General features: G+C 31.4%; 1 protein-coding gene across 1 annotated transcript in view; it reads left to right on the top strand.

Moving 5' to 3' along the window:
- Nucleotides 1-16,323, top strand: part of KCNH5 (potassium voltage-gated channel subfamily H member 5) — a 477,427-nt gene extending 461,104 nt beyond the window's left edge. The window contains exon 11 of the mRNA XM_051977789.1: nt 10,287-16,323. Within this exon, the coding sequence (XP_051833749.1) occupies nt 10,287-11,234 (948 nt within the window). The 3' untranslated portion in view covers nt 11,235-16,323. The remainder of the gene's footprint in view (nt 1-10,286) is intronic.
- The last annotated feature ends 4,811 nt before the right edge of the window (nt 16,324-21,134 follow it).

Here is a 21,134-nt window from a genome sequence, read left to right as displayed (position 1 = left end):
CATAGTTGTGGATTTGTTTTTTTGTTTTTTTTTTTTTTGGTAGTTGTTTTGTTTTGTTATTACTAAATGAGATTTGAAAGCAATAAAAATAAATCTCAGCACCTTTACAAAAATTAATTCTAGACATGTTAATATCATTATTAAATTATAACCAATAAATAATTTTTGAAGAAAATATTCAAACAAGTGAAGATTAAAAAAAAATCAGTCCTTAAAGAACTGCATCAAAGGACACAGCACAGGAAAAACATACATAATTTCACTAAAGAAAATTTTCACAATGAGACAATATATCAAAGCTTTGAATATGTAGCCAAAAAGTTTTGAGGGGAAAGAGAGGAAAGTTTTTGTCTTAACATTTTCATCACTTAAAGAGAAAAAAGATCGAACACATCAACAGGGGATACATTTTATAACAACAGCAATAAGTAGCAAAAAAAGCAACAAGCAAAAAAAAAAATCCCAATGAAACACAAAATGAAAATTCCCAAAGCAAAGAAGAACTAAACAGAATTTTTAAAAATCAAGAAAATGTTGAATTAATCAAGAGTAGTAGGAGCTGAGGTGGCACAGTGATAGAGCACCAGCCCTGAAGTCAGGAGGACTTGAATTCAAATCTATCCTCAGACACTTAACACTTCCTAGCTGTGTGACCCTGAACAAATCACTTAAACCTAATTGCCTCAGCAAAAATAAAAAAATAAAAAAAATAAAAGACTAAATAGGAGCTGGATCTTTGAAACAAACTGATAAAAATAGAAAATAATTTGGTTAATATGACCAAAAAGAAAGGAAATTCAAATTACCGTAATCCAGAGTAAATAAAGAAAACCCACAACAGGACAAAATACAGCAAATTATTAAAAAGTCTAAGTATTTTGCCCAATTACATCAAAACAAAAACAATAAAAAGGAAAAGATTTATAAAAATATAAAATAACTAAATCAACAGAACAACAAATAGACAACATAAACAACAAATATCAGGAAAACTGCAAACATAATGACCTCCATTGACAAAGGCAATAAAAATTGCAGCAAAATAAATGTTTGGGGCAGTGGATAGAATACCAACCTTGGAGTCAAAAAGACCTGAATTCAAATTTGAGCTTAAGCAAGTCACTTAATCTTAGTTTCCTCATCCATAAAATAATGATAATAATGGCACCCCTTTCCGGGTTGCTTTGAAGATAAATTTTTATAAAGTAGTACAGTGCTTGGAACATAGCAAGTTTTTTTTTTTTTAATTTAATTTTTATTTAATAATTAGTTTATATTGACACTCGTTTCTGTTCCGATTTTTTTTCCCTCCCTCCCTCCCTCCGCCCCTTCCCCTAGATGGCAAGCAGTCCTTTATATGTTGGATATGTTGCAGTATATCCTAGATACAATATATGTTTGCAGAACTGAACAGTTCTCTTGTTGCATAGGGAGAATTGGATTCAGAAGGTATAAATAACCCGGGAAGAAAAACAAAAATGCAGATAGTTCACATTCGTTTCCCAGTGTTCTTTCTTTGGGTGTAGCTGCTTTTGTCCATCATTTATCAATTGAAACTCAGGTCTCTTTGTCAAAGAAATCCACTTCCATCAAAATATGTCCTCATACAATATCGTTGTCGAAGTGTATAATGATCTCCTGGTTCTGCTCATTTCACTTAGCATCAGTTCATGTAAGTCTCGCCAGTCCTCTCTGTATTCATCCTGCTGGTCATTTCTTACAGAACAATAATATTCCATAACATTCATATACCACAATTTACCCAGCCATTCTCCAATTGATGGGCATCCATTCATTTTCCAGTGTCTAGCCACTACAAACAGGGCTGCTACAAACATTTTGGCACATACAGGTCCCTTTCCCTTCTTTGGTATTTCTTTGGGATATAAGCCCAATAGAAACACTGCTGGATCAAAGGGTATGCACAATTTGATAATTTTTGGGGCATAATTCCAGATTGCTCTCCAGAATGGTTGGATTCGTTCACAACTCCACCAACAATGCATTAGTGTCCCAGTTTTCCCGCATCCTCTCCAACATTCATCCTTATTTTTTCCTGTCATCTTAGCCAATCTGACAGGTGTGTAGTGGTATCTCAGAGTTGTCTTAATTTGCATTTCTCTGATCAATAATGATTTGGAACACTCTTTCATATGAGTGGTAATAGTTTCAATTTCATCCTCTGAAAATTGTCTGGAACATAGCAAGTTAATATGGTAGATGGTAGATATTGTCAATATCATCATTATTATCAATTTTAAAATAATATGATCAATGTTATAAATAGATGCAGAGAATCTTTTGACAAAATATGTTCTTTTTGATTAAAAGGACCAACTTAAGATTAAATTTATTTTTCTCTTAATCTATTTTGTTGTTCAATCATGTACTACTCTTCTTGACCCCCATTTTGAGTTTTCTTGAAAAGATACTAGAATGGTTTGCCATTTCCTTCTTCAGCTTATTTTTGCAGATGAAGAAATTGAGTCCAACAGGATTAAGTGACTTATCTTGGGTCATACACTTAATAAGTTTGAGAAGCATTTGAACTAAAGTTTTCCTCATTTCAGGGCCAGCATTCTAGTCACTATGCTACTTAGCTGCCCGATATATTATATAGAATCTCTCTAAAACTAAAACTTAATATTTCTTGCTTTGGAAAAATACTAGATTATTTTAGTAAGATCAAGCATAAAGCAGCTGTAAAGCATAGCTCTTCATATTCAATACTATTATTTGACATATTTTGAGAAATTCTAGCTCTAATATTAAGGAAAATAAAACTAAGTACTCAAAATAGGGATATGATCTAATGGATTAATGATTTCCTTCAAACAATACGAAACCCATCCAATCAGATCTTATTTAATTTTTCTTCTTGTTTCCCCTCAAAGTCTTTATACGGGGCCTTCTCAATGTGCAAAGGCCTTGGTCTCTTTCTCCTAACAACCCCAAAGTACTTATAAAGGATTCTGACTATGCAATTTTTATGGCTTGTCTTTTCTATGAGGTTAGCTCATCTTTTCTTCTTAACATACAATTTCCTGAAAACATCCTTTAATTCTCCCTTTGGCCCCTTTTGGATATATGGTACAACTTGCTCGCATTTATCATCTGTCTTCTCATTGTCCTCTCTATAATACTCATCTTCAGTTCTTTGGAAACAATGGCATTCCACATCTCAATTCCATATATCAACATTAAAAAATAGTATTGAAATGATGGGCTTTTATTTTCATGAGAAAATTTGATTTATTAAGAGAACATTGTCATTTTAAAAATGTATCCTGTTGCCCAATTCATTATTCATCTATATTAACTATTCCAAATATATACTGTTGGAGAAGTTCTCTAGGTTTTCTCTCTTCCATGTTGAAATATGGACAAAAATACTCTTCATCCTCTTGGTTATTCCTTTTTAGATGGACAGTCTAAACTCTTTTGAATCTTTATCGATCTCTTCCAGAAGGCTTTTCATTATTTTGAAGCTTAATATAATGTTATTCATAAACAAAAAAAAAATTGTAGTATTTCATGATTTACAGAGATCTTTTCTTTTACTTGGACTTAGTCTCCTCCATTATTGTAGTATGTACTTTTGAAGAGCATTTATCTTCCTATTTTATGACTCATCTGATATGTATATGAAGAGTTTTTTTTCTATTATTATATCTTTTAAAAAATCCTGAGTGATCTTGATGTATGGCTAGGAAATAACTTGCTATTAAAGAGTTTATAAGCCCTTTTTTGGTAACCAAGAAATAATGAATTATACAATATTTTATAATATAATATAACTTTAATTTTATAAAATAATGAACAAACGATATTTTATACTCTAGATTTTAAAGTTAATTTTAAAATGGTAAACATGTTTTTTTTGTTGATTATTACTTATGAAAGTTTGCTTGTTTCTTAGTAGTACTCTCACTGACTATACCTTCAATGTGTATATAGATGACTTGTTATATATGGGAAAGAAGTTTTACAGATTTGGAGTTAATGATGTTTTAGTCATTTTTATGTATTATCATTTTTGGAGGTGAAAAAAGCCTGAAATTTCCTTCCTATCATTGATATCTTTCCTTCTTCAAATACTCTGTATTACTATTCTAATAGCTGGATTGTGTTTAGGAGATCTGTTCTATACATATTTGGGATAATCTTAGTTTCATCTCTGAGGTGTCTATAAATATCTCAGGGACTGTGATGCTAGAATACAAGTATAGTAGTTACTCTAAATTTGATGGACAAAAATCAGTTTACTGAAATGTTTTCTGAGTTAATTTTTTTCTTATATTTATACTGACTTTCTTCATTTTCATCCTTAAGTGGCTCAAATATTTTCATCTATAAGATGAAATAAATATAAAAGGTCACACTTTATTTTAATTAGAGGAGGATGAAAGAATTATGTATAGGATATTCTTAATTAAATAAGAGCTAGAAATAAAATTAGAAGGGAAATATTCAATTAGGGGAGAACTTTTTTTCTGTAGCAAATTTCTCTGATATCCATGATATTTGATATGAATATATAAAAACAAAACTATTCCTTTATAGTTAATAATAAAATATGAATATATAAGTTCTCCAAAGGAAGATAAATGGAAAATACTCCTAATTACTACTAAGAGAAATGTATTAGATTAGTAAAGAACATTCTTATAGTAAAAACATAGTAATTCACTATTAGTGAAGTCTTAGATTTTTCCCACTATTCTGGAAAGCAATTTGCAACCATATCAAAAAGTCACTAAACTCTACATATCCTGTGACCCCAGAAAGACTACTTTTGGGATTATATAACAAAGAAATCAAAGACAAAAAGAAAGGAACTGAGTGTACAAAAATTTTATGGCTGTCCTTTTTTATTATAGCAAAGAACAAGAAAAAAAAAAGTAGGTGGCTATGAATTTGAGTATGACTAAATAAATTAGAATATATACAAATAATGTAATTTTATCATACTGAGAAATGATAAAAAAAATAGATTTAGAGAAACCTAGAAAATGTTGTATGAACTGATGAGAAGTGAAATAAGAAGAATCAGAAGAATTGTTTCCACAATGACCACAGGATTTGTATATTTCAAAAAAATTGATAAATTTAAGAATGCTGATCATTACAATGACCAATAATAATGACACCAGAAGACATAATGAATAATTCTTCTACCTTCCACCTCTTGGTAGAGGCATGATAAACTGTAGGTACAAAATTAAGCATATATTTTCAGATAAAACCAGTAAAATATAAACATATTTTGCTTGATTTTTCTTATTTCTTACAAGGTAGGACTTTTCTTGGGGAGAGAGAAGCAGAGAGTGTGGAAGGATGGGGATTGGGTATATAGCATGTAATGGAAAAAAAAAGGAGAAGAAAACAAGGACTTTAAACATAAACATTTTAAAATACACAAACAGCAAAAGGAAGTTCAGAAGTGGATATAGAGACTAGACAACATTGTTACCACCATATTACATGTATGTATATGTATGTGTATATATAGATAGATAATTATTTGTATGCTATATATGTTTCATTGTCTTTATATACATTTACATATATAGATTTACATACATATCAAGCTATATGTAATAGATTTACACATTCATAAAGAATCCTCTCTTGTTGATGTTTTGTTAGGACATATTAAAATTAATTTAATTTTCATTGGGATACACACTATTGGTATTCCAGAGGAAACTCTTCCTGTTTCCTCTTCTCTATCTTATAGATGAAGTCAGATCATTTATGCCATGAAAGGGCTCAAAATTAAATCTAGGGTTTAGGAGAGATGGCCTTCCTGAAAAAAGCACCTGCTTAAATTTAACTGCCTAAATATTTATAGTAATTACCTCTGATAATTATGTATTTCTATAGTTGTTTCTATCATTACATTGGTCTGAAATGCTTTAGTAGAATAATAATGAGATGATGATGGTGATGATGATAACGTTGTTGCCTTATATCTATGCAATACTTTAAAAATTTTTGAAATTCATTTGCATAATTTCAATTGATTCTAACAATAATCCTTTTTTCTGTAAGTACTTTTGAGTAATTGTTTTTCTTTTACAAAAGAAAGACCAAAAATATTAAATAAGAGACTTAGCTATTAAATATACGAGACAATTCAAACTTATAAGATATAATGGTGATATTGTTGATCATAGAATAGTAGTATAACTTAAATTTCTGGTAGCAGAGGTCCAAATTGAAAAGAAAAAATGCAGCTAATTTCATAGATTAAAAAGAAAATGACATATGAAATTCATCCTCTTTCATGTCATTTATTCTTTGCAGCCTTCATATTATTATTTATATTTATATATTTATATCAGTGTTGGCAATGTGACAATAGTTACCATTACAGGTTATTGAGAAAATTCATTCAGTTATTTACTCTGAATTTAATGTGTCACTCATTACAAAAGTGCTTACCTTAAAAAAAAATAAAATAAAAAGTACTTACCTTGATAAAAATAGGTGTGTTCCTAAAAAGTTATATGTAAGTTGAAATTTTATAAATCATATCACATTTTAATTTTACTAGAAAAACTTGATATTTAAAAGAACTTTGCAGTGAATCCCTTTGCAAAGTAAGAAACTCTGAGCATGTGAATAGCTAGGCCCTAATTGACATGTTTTGTAAATTTAGATTTTAATATTTTGTGTTTAGATTTACTATGGTTGCTGCTATTTTCCAGAAACAAATCTTATTATCTGTGTTGAATATTATTTTTTTAATCAATCATTTGATCTACTTTGAAAACCACTTGTAGTTCAGTCAGGATCTTGGGCGATATATGTTTGAGGCCAACATCTATCAGAAATTAGGTCAAAATAAATGTCATTAAAAATTTGTTGAATTTTTTTGATTAGATAATTCTCTAAGATATAACCAGCTATTAGGCCCCATGTCACCAGAACTTGTATATTTTCCAAGATGGAAAATGTGCTGTTCCTGAACATACTTTTCTGTTCTGCCCCACCTCCCCTTTCCAACCTCCCCCAAACACACGCAAAAATGTATTTCTATGTTTATAACTGGTTCATCACGAGGTGTTAACATTCTGAAGAGTTAGTACAAATGCTGTTTACTTAGGACAACTGAAAGATATGTCAGTTCTTTGAAAGGCTTGTAATTAAATGGTATGAGCTTTGATGTCAGACTTTGAGATTAATATTATATCTTTAAAAGACTCATTTTCATGTGTCACTTGAAAGGAAAAATATGCCTCCCTTTAAAGATAGCTATTGAATGTAGAGAATATTTTTTAAAGTACCTTATTATTACCACTTGACAAGCTGTATTTTACCCATCTATCTCAATTTAGAAAATGTGTACTTTATATAGTTGGAAGAGAAGATTGAAGCCTCACTAACTTCCCTATGTTTGGTAATGTCCATAATCATTGTTTGGTTACTCCTCTCACAATAAATGTATTTTACAAATGCTCAAAGATGTCCAATCTTCAAGAGATAATGATACAGTCTGCAAAAAAAGAAGAATCCAAAAAGATCAGTAAGCTTGGTGAATTTCCAAACATGAGAACTTGTGATTTTTATAATATATGATTGTGAGAAATCCTAGTGAGTAATCTCAATGAGTCTCTGGCATGCCTTTGTGTAAATTTATTTGCTAAGAACATTGGAATGTTCTCATAGGTATCTGATAAAATCTCAGGAAGTGCACACGAAGAGTCTGCCATCCTTTTGGTGTCTTAATTCATGAGCATCATTTATTGCAGGCCTGTGTTTACTCCAGAAACCTGGGCAGTTCCTGAAGTAAGCATAATTTTCCTAAATGAATAAAAAAATATTATCCTTGGTGGCCTTCTTGTGAGGGAGCATCCTGGACCCAGGGGCTGCTTTGTCTCAAGAGTACCATTATCAAATGAGAATACTTAGCATAGTGACTAGAAAGTACTGTTCAGCCTGCCTAGCAAAGGCTTCCACTGGAAACTCTGAATAGTTGTGACCATGTCCTCCCAGACAAAAAATTCAGATGTTGATACTTTCTCAGAGTGGTGATGATGTATGTTATATGTTGTTTGTCTGTTTGCTATAGTGTCTTTATGGTGGTCACTATGTATGGTAATCTTATATTACATTTATGCTTTGAGTTTTTTAGCCTTGTTTAAATCAGGATTCTGAGCAGTAATAAACTTATACCCATTCCTTACAAGACTATGCTGTTGAATACAACAATCCTAACCCTAGATTCAATTCTGAACTTAGATTAAACCTACAATGCTATATACTATTTGCATTTTCCATAAAAAGAAGGAAAAATGTTTTTAGAAGAACCAAATTAAATCAAATACACAAACACCAATCTTTGTGGGGGAAAAGTTATTTCTAGAATACTTTATCTTTCCATTTTTCTCTTCAGGGATCACATATAGCTGCTGTACTCTGCACTATTTAACTGAAGTCACTGATTTCAAGTTTTCTGTTCACTTAATTAATTATTCCATTTCCTCTACCTACCATTGGGACACTTTCTTTTTTATTTTTTTCTCTCTCTTTTTTAAACAAAGCCATCTTTTAAAGATCTTTTAAAGGATATTATTATCCTTTCTCGCCTCCTTATTAAGTTATCACCTCTAGTTATTGTAGTCAATTATGACACTCACAAAAAGATTCAGTGGGGATCAGAACTGAGTTGTCCTGTGGAAGACAGACATTTTTAGGTCCAGGGGTACCTTGTGATGGGGATTGTTATGTTGACGCATAGAAGCCCATTGGCTTAGATTCTTGGTGTTACCTCAGACATTCTTGAGGAATCAAACTGGTTTCAGAACCAAAATTGAAAAATTGCTTTAACTCTTTCTATGTATAACACATTGATACTCTTCGTGAGAAGTAGGGTACTACTTTTCAATGTGCAATGTTCAATTTTTAAAGAGACCTAGTTTAGGAAGGATATAAAAGTTACTATTGATTTAAATTCTAGAATATCATATTTAATACATTAGAACATAGGTGAACTTATTTTCACAAAATTACCATACTTAAATATAATTAAAAAAAAACAAACCTATGCATTAAAATCATTATTCTGTAAAAGAGTACATCAGTTCTGCCAAAGGGATCCATGACATACAAAAGATCAAGGATTTCTGCATTATATTGTTTTCTATTTCATTCTATTAAGGGAACTGGTATACAATTAATTTTTGAGAGGATGATAGGAATGCAGAAGATATTATAATTAGTCCTAATAAGGCTATTAGTCTCTTTCCCCATTGTGAGGCAGCTGGAAGATAGCACATATAATTTAAAGATTGCATAAGTCTGGAGACTCATGTAGAAATTGGTCATGTATGGGGCCAACAACTGCTGTATGTTTTAGAAGAATGTAAGAATGGGTCCAACACTGGCAATATGTGTTAAATAAGAGATTCAAGTGATGAGAACTCTGTGTCAGTGCTTTGTACCACTGACAGTCTGATATTCTTAGGTGTCTTTTTATGTGTGTGTGTTTGTATGTATGTGTTTTATTTTCCTCTGTCTTGTGTATTATCCTGGGAAAGACCTTGTGTATTGTTCTATTGTTTGTGGTAATAGAATGAAATCTATGAAAGGCTCAATATTAAACATTAAGGTAAACATTGATATAGTACCTAATGTTTACAAATTGCTTTGTGGACATTGTCACATTATCTTTGAGTATTTGTAATAAAAAATTTGGTCTTCCCAGTTGTAATGCTGAAGAAGGTAGGTTACAAAATCCATTTCTTCCTGAGCTTGAGCTTAGAATTTTATCCATTACATTATTATGCTCTTTGATGATTCTTTTTCAGAGAGCCAATATATTACAACATCTTTTGAGTTCTTCCTCATTTTATCAATTGTGCATATATTCTATTCTCTAGGACCCTTGCAATGAGTTTTTAGGACCTTGATGCTTTATTCATGTCTAATTTACCTCCTTAGTTAAAATGCAAGTGTGTTTCCAAGCAATTTTAAAGTTTACATTTTTCTATTAAATATAAATATTAAGTATAAAGCAAAGTGAATATGGTGAATTGATTGTGAATATCTTTCTGTTTTCAAATGTGAAAGAGCTGAACATACTGATTCTCCCATTTTAAGGTTTAAATTATCTTGAATTTTCTATTCAATTATATTCTGTAGATTGTTTTTTAATCTCTTGATGAATGCTATTCTTATTGCTGAGAATACTTCCTTTCCAAACAATATTTAATAATAAGATTATTATACATTGACTTTATTTAAAAATTACATTGTGGGTTCTCCCTTTTCATTGACAGATTATCTTCCGTAAAATCAGTGATGTGAAAAAAGAAGAAGAGGAACGTCTTCGGCAGAAAAATGAGGTAACCCTCAGTATCCCAGTCGACCACCCTGTCAGGAAACTTTTCCAGAAATTCAAACAGCAGAAGGAGCTAAGAAATCAAGGGTCAACACAGAGTGATCCAGAAAGAAACCAGCTTCAGGTGGAGAGTCGCTCCTTACAGAATGGGGCTTCTATCACTGGCACCAGTGTGGTCACTGTTTCTCAGATCACACCTATACAGACTTCTCTGGCCTATGTGAAAACTAGTGAGTCCCTAAAACAGAACAACCGAGATGCAATGGAACTAAAGCCAAATGGCAGTACTGACCCAAAGTGTCTCAAAGTCAACAGTCCCATGAGAATGAAAAATGGAAATGGGAAAGGATGGCTGAGACTGAAGAATAATATGGGTGGTCATGAGGAGAAAAAGGAAGACTGGAACAATGTCACAAAGGCTGAATCCATGGGTTTATTGTCTGATGACCCTAAATGCAGTGACTCAGAGACCAGTGTGACTAAAAACCCATTAAGGAAAACAGATTCTTGTGACAGTGGAATAACAAAAAGTGATCTCCGTTTAGATAAAGCTGGTGAGACTAGGAGCCCATTGGAGCACAGTCCTATTCAGGCTGATGCAAAACATCCTTTTTATCCTATTCCCGAGCAGGCCTTACAGACAACACTGCAGGAAGTCAAACATGAACTCAAAGATGACATTCACCTGCTAAGCTGCAGAATGACTGCCCTGGAAAAGCAGGTGGCAGAAATTTTGAAACTACTTTCTGAAAAGAATATGCCCCAGATCTCTTCTCCCCAGTCCCAAGTGCCACCTCAAGCACCTCCTCAAATACCCTGTCAGGATATTTTTAGTGTTTCAAGGCCTGAGTCACCCGATTCTGAAAAAGATGAAATCCACTTTTAATATTATATACATACATATATATTTGTTAATATATTGAAACAGTATATACAGTTATATACATGTGTATATATAGTATATACATATATATATATATTTTCACTTGCTTTCACTATGACTTGAATATAACAAGGATTTTGATATGTAAATATTGCATGTCCAGCTGGATTCTGGCCTGCCAAAGAAGATGACTATTGGTAACCTAGATATTGCTTGTATAATATGCAGTTGACTGCATGCACACTTTACAGTTATTTATAATATATTATATAATAAAAAGGACGATTTTGTTTCTTTAAAAAGGCAATGTACTATTAAAAAAAATCAGGGTCCAACCTGCTAGGATTTCCATGAGCGTTTTGACCTCAGTCTGGGGTGGGTTCAGTTCTCATTTCTTCAGTGTTCTTTTGAGTTTGAATTATAGATTAATACCAATGAGGAAATTAACTTTTTCAAACTGTTAGTCTCATTCTATGATATCTCTTCATGTGGTATTTTGTATACTTTGTGTGGAAGTTTCTATTCCCTATCAGGTCAATCATTTATTCAATTTTGAAAGTCCTCATGAGAGGTCTATGTCAAGTATTAGGGGTAAGGGGGATTGCTATGGAATTTATGCATGGACTACATTTTCTTTCAGCTACTCCTTCCCCTCTTTCTCATTTCCCATGTTACTTTAGATAGTAATCAGAGACAGTCTCACAAGAGAACTCTTGCACACTCTTTCTTAGTGATGTTACCTTCTTCTAAACTGACATCCATAACATGAATACTGGACTATGACTATAGAGTAAGTCATTATAGAAATATTATATTATGTTAGGTAAAGATTTATCAACATTTACATTAGATAATCTAATTTTCTAAGACTATTACTGGCTTTCCAAAACCAGAACATGATGGCAGAAAATGAAAACAAAATATTTGCATCTCAGATTTAGGTATGAGGATACTAAAAGTGAATATAAAATGATTGGTTGTAATTTTAAAAATATGTTGGTAATTCACAGAGGGTAGAATTTAGCATGAGTCATATTTGTGGTAAGTCCTATTAGTTTGGGGAAAAATGTCTATGGGTAACTTACTTGAAAAGAAGCAAAAAAAAAAAGAGTAGATAGTTAAAAATCAAAGATTGTTCAATCAGAGAACTGCTTTTGAGCTGATTTTTTTCTCAGTCAAAATTTTCTAAGGATTTTTTTTTGTACACTAACTTGGTTCTGCTGTTAAATGAATGAGTGTTGAAAAAATAATCCCCTAAGGCTCTGAACAATGCTCTAAAAGGAAGGTAAAAACTTTTAATTTTGTTTGTTTGTTTGGTTGTGATTTTTTTTTCCCTAGTCACTAATCCTCTTCTTAGAAAGTGCCTATTTTATCTTAAAACAAAGAAAATAGAACCAAAAACAAAAGGAACAAACAAACAAAAAAAAAAAAAAAACAAACCCAACCAAACTTAACAATATTCATAACAAGCTGCTTATAGTCAGTAACTAAATGAAATGTATATTTATAATTAACATCCATATTAAAATGCAAATTCACTTCAAGGATGCAAAGGAATCTATTAATTTCTTTTTTGACAATGAAACAATGTATTTTAAATAGCTCTGAGGAGTGTGTTTTCCTTTGGGTGCATGCATGAGTTTTCTAAATATTAGTGGGAATCAGATGTATGTGTCAAGGGGAGAATATGTTCTATTCATATGTATATATAGTGTGTGATTTTGTTAACTGATATTAATATGCATACACATGTACATGCATACATATGTTGGGGGCATATGGAATATACACACATATGTGTGAAATATACATATTATAGCACAGAAAAGATGATAGTGGAACCAAAGATGGCAATACTCAAATTTTTATGATCAATCCCTATGTTTGCTCTCCTTCAATCCAACCAAATCTTTCAGCATCTACAGGCAAAACATTCAGTCAAATATATCATATCTAACTTGAGAACTGTAAAGCAGCACTGTAACAGCTAATTTTACACTCAAGTGAAAAAATTGTGTTCCCTATCCTAATGACATGAGGTATTTGGGATAATTGACTAATATTTTACGCATTGTTTTCCTCTACCTCCTAGCTTTATGTGCTAGAGGCCAGTACCTAACTTGGTTTATCCTTGTTGCATGTCTCCTATGAAGCAAAGAAATCTACAAATAAAATTGACATGCATTTCACTGGGTCAACCCACTTCTTGTATATGTTCAATATGTGCCTATCTATCCCAAATGTCTCACAAAATTTGTAAGATCAGAGGCTATAGGTAACATTTCCATTTTTATATACATAATTTTCATTACTATAAAGGGGGTCTTTAGGTGAAAACATGTTATAATGTTTGCCTATATAGTATAGACATTATAGAATGAGTTAATTATAACACAGTAAATCATTGTTTTCCAAAAAGGAGATTTCTTTGCTTGTATGATTTGGTTTATACTCTTATAACTTAATCACTTCTCTCATACTCTCATCGGCAAAGGAAAGGGAATGTAGTGGATGTTCTCTAAGGTTCCTTTATGTGTGCTAACATTTTGTTAATCTCTAATTCTTTCATGATCTGTGAATCTGTGTTTCAACTTTGTAGGCGACATGATTGAAATTTTAATAGGAGGAACAAGTATGAAATATAATCTGAGCTCAGAAATGTGTTCCTTCCCATTTCATGAAATGTTCAACTTCACAAATTAATGCCAGGTTTATATAGTTAATTGTAGTCATGTTACAAAATATCAGAAAACATTCTCTGTCCTTAAATAGAAGGAACCTCATGGTAGTGGAGTATTTTGGGTTCTCAAGCAGATAATGTAGCATCAATTGCTTTTCAGTGAAGCTCTAGGTTTTGCTTCTCAGTCATCTCCTTTCCATACCTGCATGACCTAGTCATGGTGCTGGCCGCATGCATTCATTGACCATTGTATATATTGTTTTCCTCTGGGTTTCCAGGAAGTACAATTCCTGCATATTGATCTAACACAAACAGAGTAACAGTGAACACTTGCTTTAAGAAGTGCAATAATGATAGAAATATTTTCTGTGTTGCCTCACTCAGCACATAAGTGGTCCCTCTCCTTTGGAGGGACCAGATAACTGCATGATTTATTCAACAAAAGCTCTTGGTGCATACCGAAAAATGTTTTGGCTTTTTAAAAAGATATACATATATGTTTATTTATGTATCTCTTTCTGACCAACACAGTAATGTGAGTAAATATGTGTATTGAAAATTCAATCTTTTCCAAAGTAACTTATACATCTTCAATATTTTTTCTAAAATAATGTATATTATTAGTCACCATAACTTGAATGAATAGATAAAACATAATAGTGATATTTTTAAAATGAAAAAATGAACCAGGTATCTCAAATTGATAAGCTTTCTCTGTCTGCAATAGGATATGTTATTAAGACGTGTTCTAATGAGGGATATTGAAAGAGTAAGCAATTGGAACAGAGCTGCATTATATTAAGAAGATGGGGAAGGGGATGAACATAAATATAGAGGAATTTAAAAGTATTGGACATTTTTTAAAAATGCAAGAAGTATAAAAGATGCATCAAAACATTAATATCACTTTATAAAATCATTCTTAAGGAGAAGACTGTGTAGTATAATCAAATACCATTGTTCAAATGTGTGTTTATATTATCTATAAGGTTTGTGGAGATAAAGGTGAGAAAAATGAGAAACTTCAGGATTTTGTAGCTTACATAGATTCTATAAGAAGAGATTAAATTGTTCCTTGATTATGCAACACTTTATGAAAGATATTAACCTAGCCAACTTGGGTATCATTTTATTAATTGTCTCCCAGAAATCTAGATCTAAGATTCATTAAATGCAAATGTTTAACTTGAAATCAAGTAGTTTATTCACCTATGGAATTTGGGCCATTTGATTCTTAAAATTAAAAATAAAAATGAATCTCTTTAAGTAATTTTTCTATTCTGAGTCACAGGGCAGGCACTGCTTTTGTAAAGTAAAGAGGCTGGTTCTTATGAAATGATGGTTTTTCAGTCTAATGGAATCATTTGGCTTGCATTTATGATACACTTGTTTTGATTTTCTTTTCCAAAAATTTGTGTAAGAAACCAGAAAGTTTGCCTAAAATATCTATATTATGCATGGATATTAACTTTTAAAAGATATTAATGGTAGTATTTTTCAGATATAATATCTTGGTTGTTTGGGTATATATTCTTGTATTTTAGGAGAGTGTTTTTTTCCAGGAAGTAATTTGATAAATACAATGAATATTAATCACTCACACTTTATCACAAATTGAAAAGTATTTCTTTGGATGTCACTTTTTGGGGTGTTTTTGGATTCAAGTTCCCCATCGGTAATATTTAAATGAATTTAAATGAAGATGATGCTCTCTTTGTCCTTGTATGAAAATTTTATCTGTGAAATGTTGTGTTTTTAGAGCTCAATTTTAGAGCTAATTTTCTCACTTAGGTAAGAAAATAAAGGGCACTCTCTCTGTATATTTCAAGACCGGAGACAATTATCCTCTGGAGAACTCAAATAAACAACTATCAAATTAAATTATCAAAATATTTAACTTGTGAGGTAGATCCCAGAACATGGCGGCTATCCAAACATTTTATTTTTCATTTTGGGGTAATACATGATGATTAATGCTTATTATGAACAAATAGAAGAGTTCGATTTAATTTTCATTCATTTCACCCAGATCTCTGTTGGACACAATTTGGAAAGTGAAGAGTTTCATAAGGTGTAAAAATTATTTGAATATTTGGAACTATTATGCATACTAAAGATGATACAGTGGTATGGTGGTTCTTAAAGAGAGACAAATTAGTACTTATGTTTTTTCTTCCTCTATGTAATGACATTATTCAATGATACATGTTTTCTAATTGTGTATGTTCAGGGAAAGATGATCAGCTGTACCACAGACATATATTTCTAAGAATTTTTACTTTATATACTCACAATGAGTTTGTCAGCTTTTCTTGAATGCTTACTATGGACTAAGCAGGTAGTTTCTTAAGGTGTTTCTTTACTAAGATGATTCTGAAATTTTAAAGTTAAACAGATTTGTCTATGCATTTATCCCTAAAATAAAATTACTTTCTAAAAAAATCCTCAAACCATTGAATTTGTTGCTACATTTTTTATCAAATGAACTAAAGTAAATTAGATTCCAGTAGTAGTTACAAAATAATGATCTCATTAGAAAGAAAATGAGCCTGTTAATTCTTTATTGAAAAAATTACTCTTTTTATAAAGCTAAAGGTTTCAAATGTGTATGTATGTATGTATAGTCAAGAAGAACTTTAAGATAATATTGAGCAAAAGACAAGAAATCTAGGGAAAATATGATTTTCAACTGCAACTTAAGTGACACACCTAATGTTAATATTTTAAATGAAATTCCATTAAATAATGTACAATATTTCTGTTGAAAAACATAGCAATTCAAATATCTTAGAGGGATACTATCAAGCATACAGTCATCAAGTTTGCTTCCTTCCTTTTTTGCTTAAGGAATAAAACAAAAGACAATACAGAAAAACAATGGATAAAATTTATATACATTAGACTGGATAGTAAGAGTTCTTACTGGATTATTTCCATGTAATGTCCTTCAAAATAAAATGAATAATGGAAGAATTATTCATACTTTAATTCTAATTTGATAAAATAAATAGCTCAGAGTAGATAAAAACAGAATATAAAAAGATCATCATATTTTAAAGGAGTGAAGTTTGAGGCTTCTAATATTCTTGATCTATAAAACCTTTATACTATGCTTTAACCTACTATAAAATTGCTAAATTGATTTCTGAACTAATAATACTTTTTTATGTATCTACCATCACATTATTACTATAAACAATTGCATTTATTATTTAAATACATAAATAAATACATATAATTGCATTTATGATTTAAATGTACAAATATTGCAGTCATTGACTTGGCCATCAATACAAACATAACACTCCTTAAATGCCTGGATATAATATGAATAACAACAAAATTTATGCCTGTGACAATATATATAAGTTTATATTGCATTTCTAAGAAATTATACAGATCAATTCCCCATCAGAGAAGTTTCTGTCCAGTAAAATCTTTGAATATAATCTAAGGATCATACAATATCAGGCCACAGAATCAAATTAGTCAAAATTTTGACTACGTGTAATAAGGTGCAAAGCTACTTGGACTCATCTTGGCATGAGTAGATCCTGTGCCTATTTTCACACAAACTCAACAATTGCTGAACATCAAGACATCAAAAGAGTTCCATATATACCCATCAATTTTTTTTTCTTTTTGGTATATACCTAGCTACATCAAATGTTATAATAGAAGAGTAAATTAGACTGATGAGGAGGAAAGAAAGAGTATAATAATTATTGTAATACTCAAACTAGTTTGTATATAATTTGGGAGAGAGAGGAGTAAAATAGTCAACTAAAATGAGGGCTTGGCAGTGACCTTCAAAGGAAAGGAACTTTTATATGTATCAAAATTTGAGCTCAGAATACATATTCCTTTTTTGGACGAGTGTTTTTTAAAGGAGATTCTGTATTTTATTCAATTTCCAGTCATCTCTATATGAGAGAATTTCTTCCTATATTTTAGTCAGTCCTGAAAAGTCACAGGACTTCCAAAACAATGTTAACATACAGTGTAACTTGATTGCATAAGCTTATCTCTAACCTTGTCTTCATCCACCCTTATTCAACCTACTTCTTAAAAATATCCTTATGTGAGATATTCCCCCAAATTAACTCATTAAAATGCAAGACAGCTTCAACTCTTAATAATGATGCTGTAGGACCACCCACACAAAAAGAAACACATGTTCAGACTTTCTATTCCTGTTTCTTCTGAAAAGAGCCACTCAAAATGAAATGTTCTACCAACCCGTCTTTGTATTCAAAGTGATCAACTTTCTATCCACTGATTCTTAACCCATTCTTATGGAATTTTGAAATCTTTTGCTTCTGAAAAATTTTGGGGGAGTCAATTATATGATAAATGCTCATTGTATTAATTACCTCACAATTGACAGGTTATATTTTCACCATATTTTTTTCTCAAGAATATACTGTCAAAATGCACAATACCTCACAACTCTCCTAATACACATCTCACTTTTATTTCTTATTGAACTGAAATTTAGGGGGAATGGCCTCCTTGTGACTCCCTTCAGATAAATCAGAAATTTTGCAAAGAGTTAATGTAAATTCTAATATTTTGAGAATCCACAATAGAACTTTTGTTCTATTGAACTTAGCTAGTTTGGTCCCTGTATGAGAAATATGTGGCCCATCACTGGTCTACACTAAAATTGCTTCCTGTTTGCTAACAATGGACAGAGCTTATGCTCCATTTGGCATAGAACTCTGTATCACAATGAAGAGTAGGAGTAGAATTTTACTAAAGACATGTAGTCAAAAAGACTTTTTTTGTGCAAAATTTAGATACTTGATATTAATTTTATTAAAACTTTGTTTTTCATTGTTTTCAATCTCTTCAAAGATTCAAAAAATCTAAATCATTTTTTCACAATAGCAAATCAATCAGAGTATGGCTATTAAATACCTAATCTGTATAGAGCACAGGGTTAGCTATGAATGGAATTTAGAATTTATCAATTGTGATTCTATCTCAGATGTTGATTAAAGCCTCAAGCTTAATTAATTTATCAATTTGGCATTACATATATGTGTGTGTGTGTGTGTGTGTGTGTGTGTGTGTGTATACATATACATAGATATATAACAAAGAATTGTGAAAATAATTAAACTGAAATGCTTGGGTATGAAATGCTAAAAAGCTAAGGGTTTTTTAATGTTATAATGTGAGGATAATTAGATTGTGCAAATTAATTTATTATAATAGTACCAGTGTTGATCATTGTTAGTATTTTCCTTTAGTAAAATATTGTACACAGAGTAACTAATATTTTAACCATTAAAGGAGATGGCTATCCTATTATGAGTCCAATTGTTATTGATATTCAGTCTTATATGACTTAAGACCTCATTTCAGGTTTTCTTGGCACAAGATAGTAAAGTTGTTCACTGTTTCCTTCTTCAATTCATTTTAGAGATGAGGAAACAGAGTAAAACAGAATTTAGTGACTTGATCAGAGTCACACAGCTGATGTATGTCTGAGGCAGGATTAATTTCAACTCAGGGATATGAGTCTTTCTGTTTACAAGCTTGACACTCTACCCACAAACTACCTAGCTGCCCTCATGAATTCAATATCCATTGTTAAGCTCTCTTTTTTTCTTACCCTGGTCCTTTCTTACCTTTCTACCCCATTAATTACCCAAACACATAAACACCAGGTTATTTTTGACCTTGTCTTTTTATCTTATCTGTGTAGGGAGTTCCCTTTTAAAAAATGTAGGCTAGCAGCTCTCTGTAACTTAGAGTCTTCCTCCAATTAACTGAAGCTTCCCAGGCCTCTTTGAGAACAATTTATTTTCAAGGTTATACATAAGTGAGAGGTGGGATTAGATTCTTAATTTTTCTGATTCCAAGGCTAGTGTTTACTTACTAGGGCAAAATGATTCCATTAGCAATGAGAAAACCTATGTGGATTAGTTTATGACAGCATTTAATGTTGATAATTTAAATCATGAGGAATATTTTGCATTTAATGAAAGAAATCCACTTTGGTCTTTCCAAATTTTAGATGACAAATAATTGTTACAAATGAAAATTTGCTTTTTTGCAGAGGGGGAAGGATGTTCTTATCTGTGATTTCATTGATGTAAAGAACTAATGAAGTACCAAGCTTATATCTCCATGATGGTTATAACGTCATTGTCATTGTTATTGAATCATTTTTTAAACAGCAAGGAAACCCAACATACAACAATAAGGAATTAAGAGAAACCAGGATTGAGGCTTGGCCTCCAACACTCATTCTTATCCTCTTGGTTTTTAGGGCAGGGGCTTTTAAGGACCATGTAGGATCATAAAACCACTAAGGACTAGTAAAAATGAGAAATTGAATGGAAGTGAAGGTTTGGCTAATCATACTGGAGATAAAACATGCCAAGTCAATGTTGGACTAAAATAAGATATTTAGATAAATACCTACACAACTACCCACACACCCATACTCACACATGGTAGATAGTGTATGCTGAAGAGAAATCCTTTGGATCAAAGATGATATTCATTTATTTATTCAAGATTTAACTTTTGACCAATCAAGTATAATCTGAATTTTGAGTGGATTATTCTCTCCTTTTTAATAATATCAGTGATACCAGTTCATTTGCCAAACAAATACAAAACTTGCACTGTGATCTGAAGTATTCCTGTTTAGAATGGCACATCATATTTCTTACTGCTAAAATAAATGGGTCCTTTAAAATAATTTCTTGATATCCAAATACATTTTCCCCAAATCATTTTTTTTCAGAAACCATTGAATTTCTTCTCCATTCTTTGTGATTTATATATAGAAGGTCACTTTCATATTCTTCCAGTATATGTGAGAGCATGAGTGAGGTCATAGAACACCTATCCTAATTCCTAACAGGGATTGCTAAAATCTGCAACCATAAGTCCAGCTGTATCCTCTGGTCCTTCAGGCTGAAATTATATAACATAAAATGAAGAATAAATTTGCCACTAACCTAATTAAATCAAATGCATTTAATTAATGTGTAGGTGGCTAAATCAAGCACATCATTTAGGCCCTAAGCCTCAACCTGGGACCTTGATAATCAAGAGTAATTGTTTTTAACAATGGAAGCAAATAATTGGTCAATTATAAAAAAGAAGTTGGATAATTTCCAAATTTTTATCTTCATTTTGTGCTGAATCCATGACAAACTACATTTATCTTTTTCTTACTTGGAGTTTTTTCCTCCACCCAA

Source organism: Antechinus flavipes, chromosome 2 (genome assembly GCF_016432865.1).
Source record: "Antechinus flavipes isolate AdamAnt ecotype Samford, QLD, Australia chromosome 2, AdamAnt_v2, whole genome shotgun sequence".
In the NCBI taxonomy this organism is placed as follows: domain Eukaryota; kingdom Metazoa; phylum Chordata; class Mammalia; order Dasyuromorphia; family Dasyuridae; genus Antechinus; species Antechinus flavipes.
The sequence above is the reverse complement of the archived record's forward strand: the minus strand, read 5'-3'. Positions and strand labels throughout refer to the sequence as shown.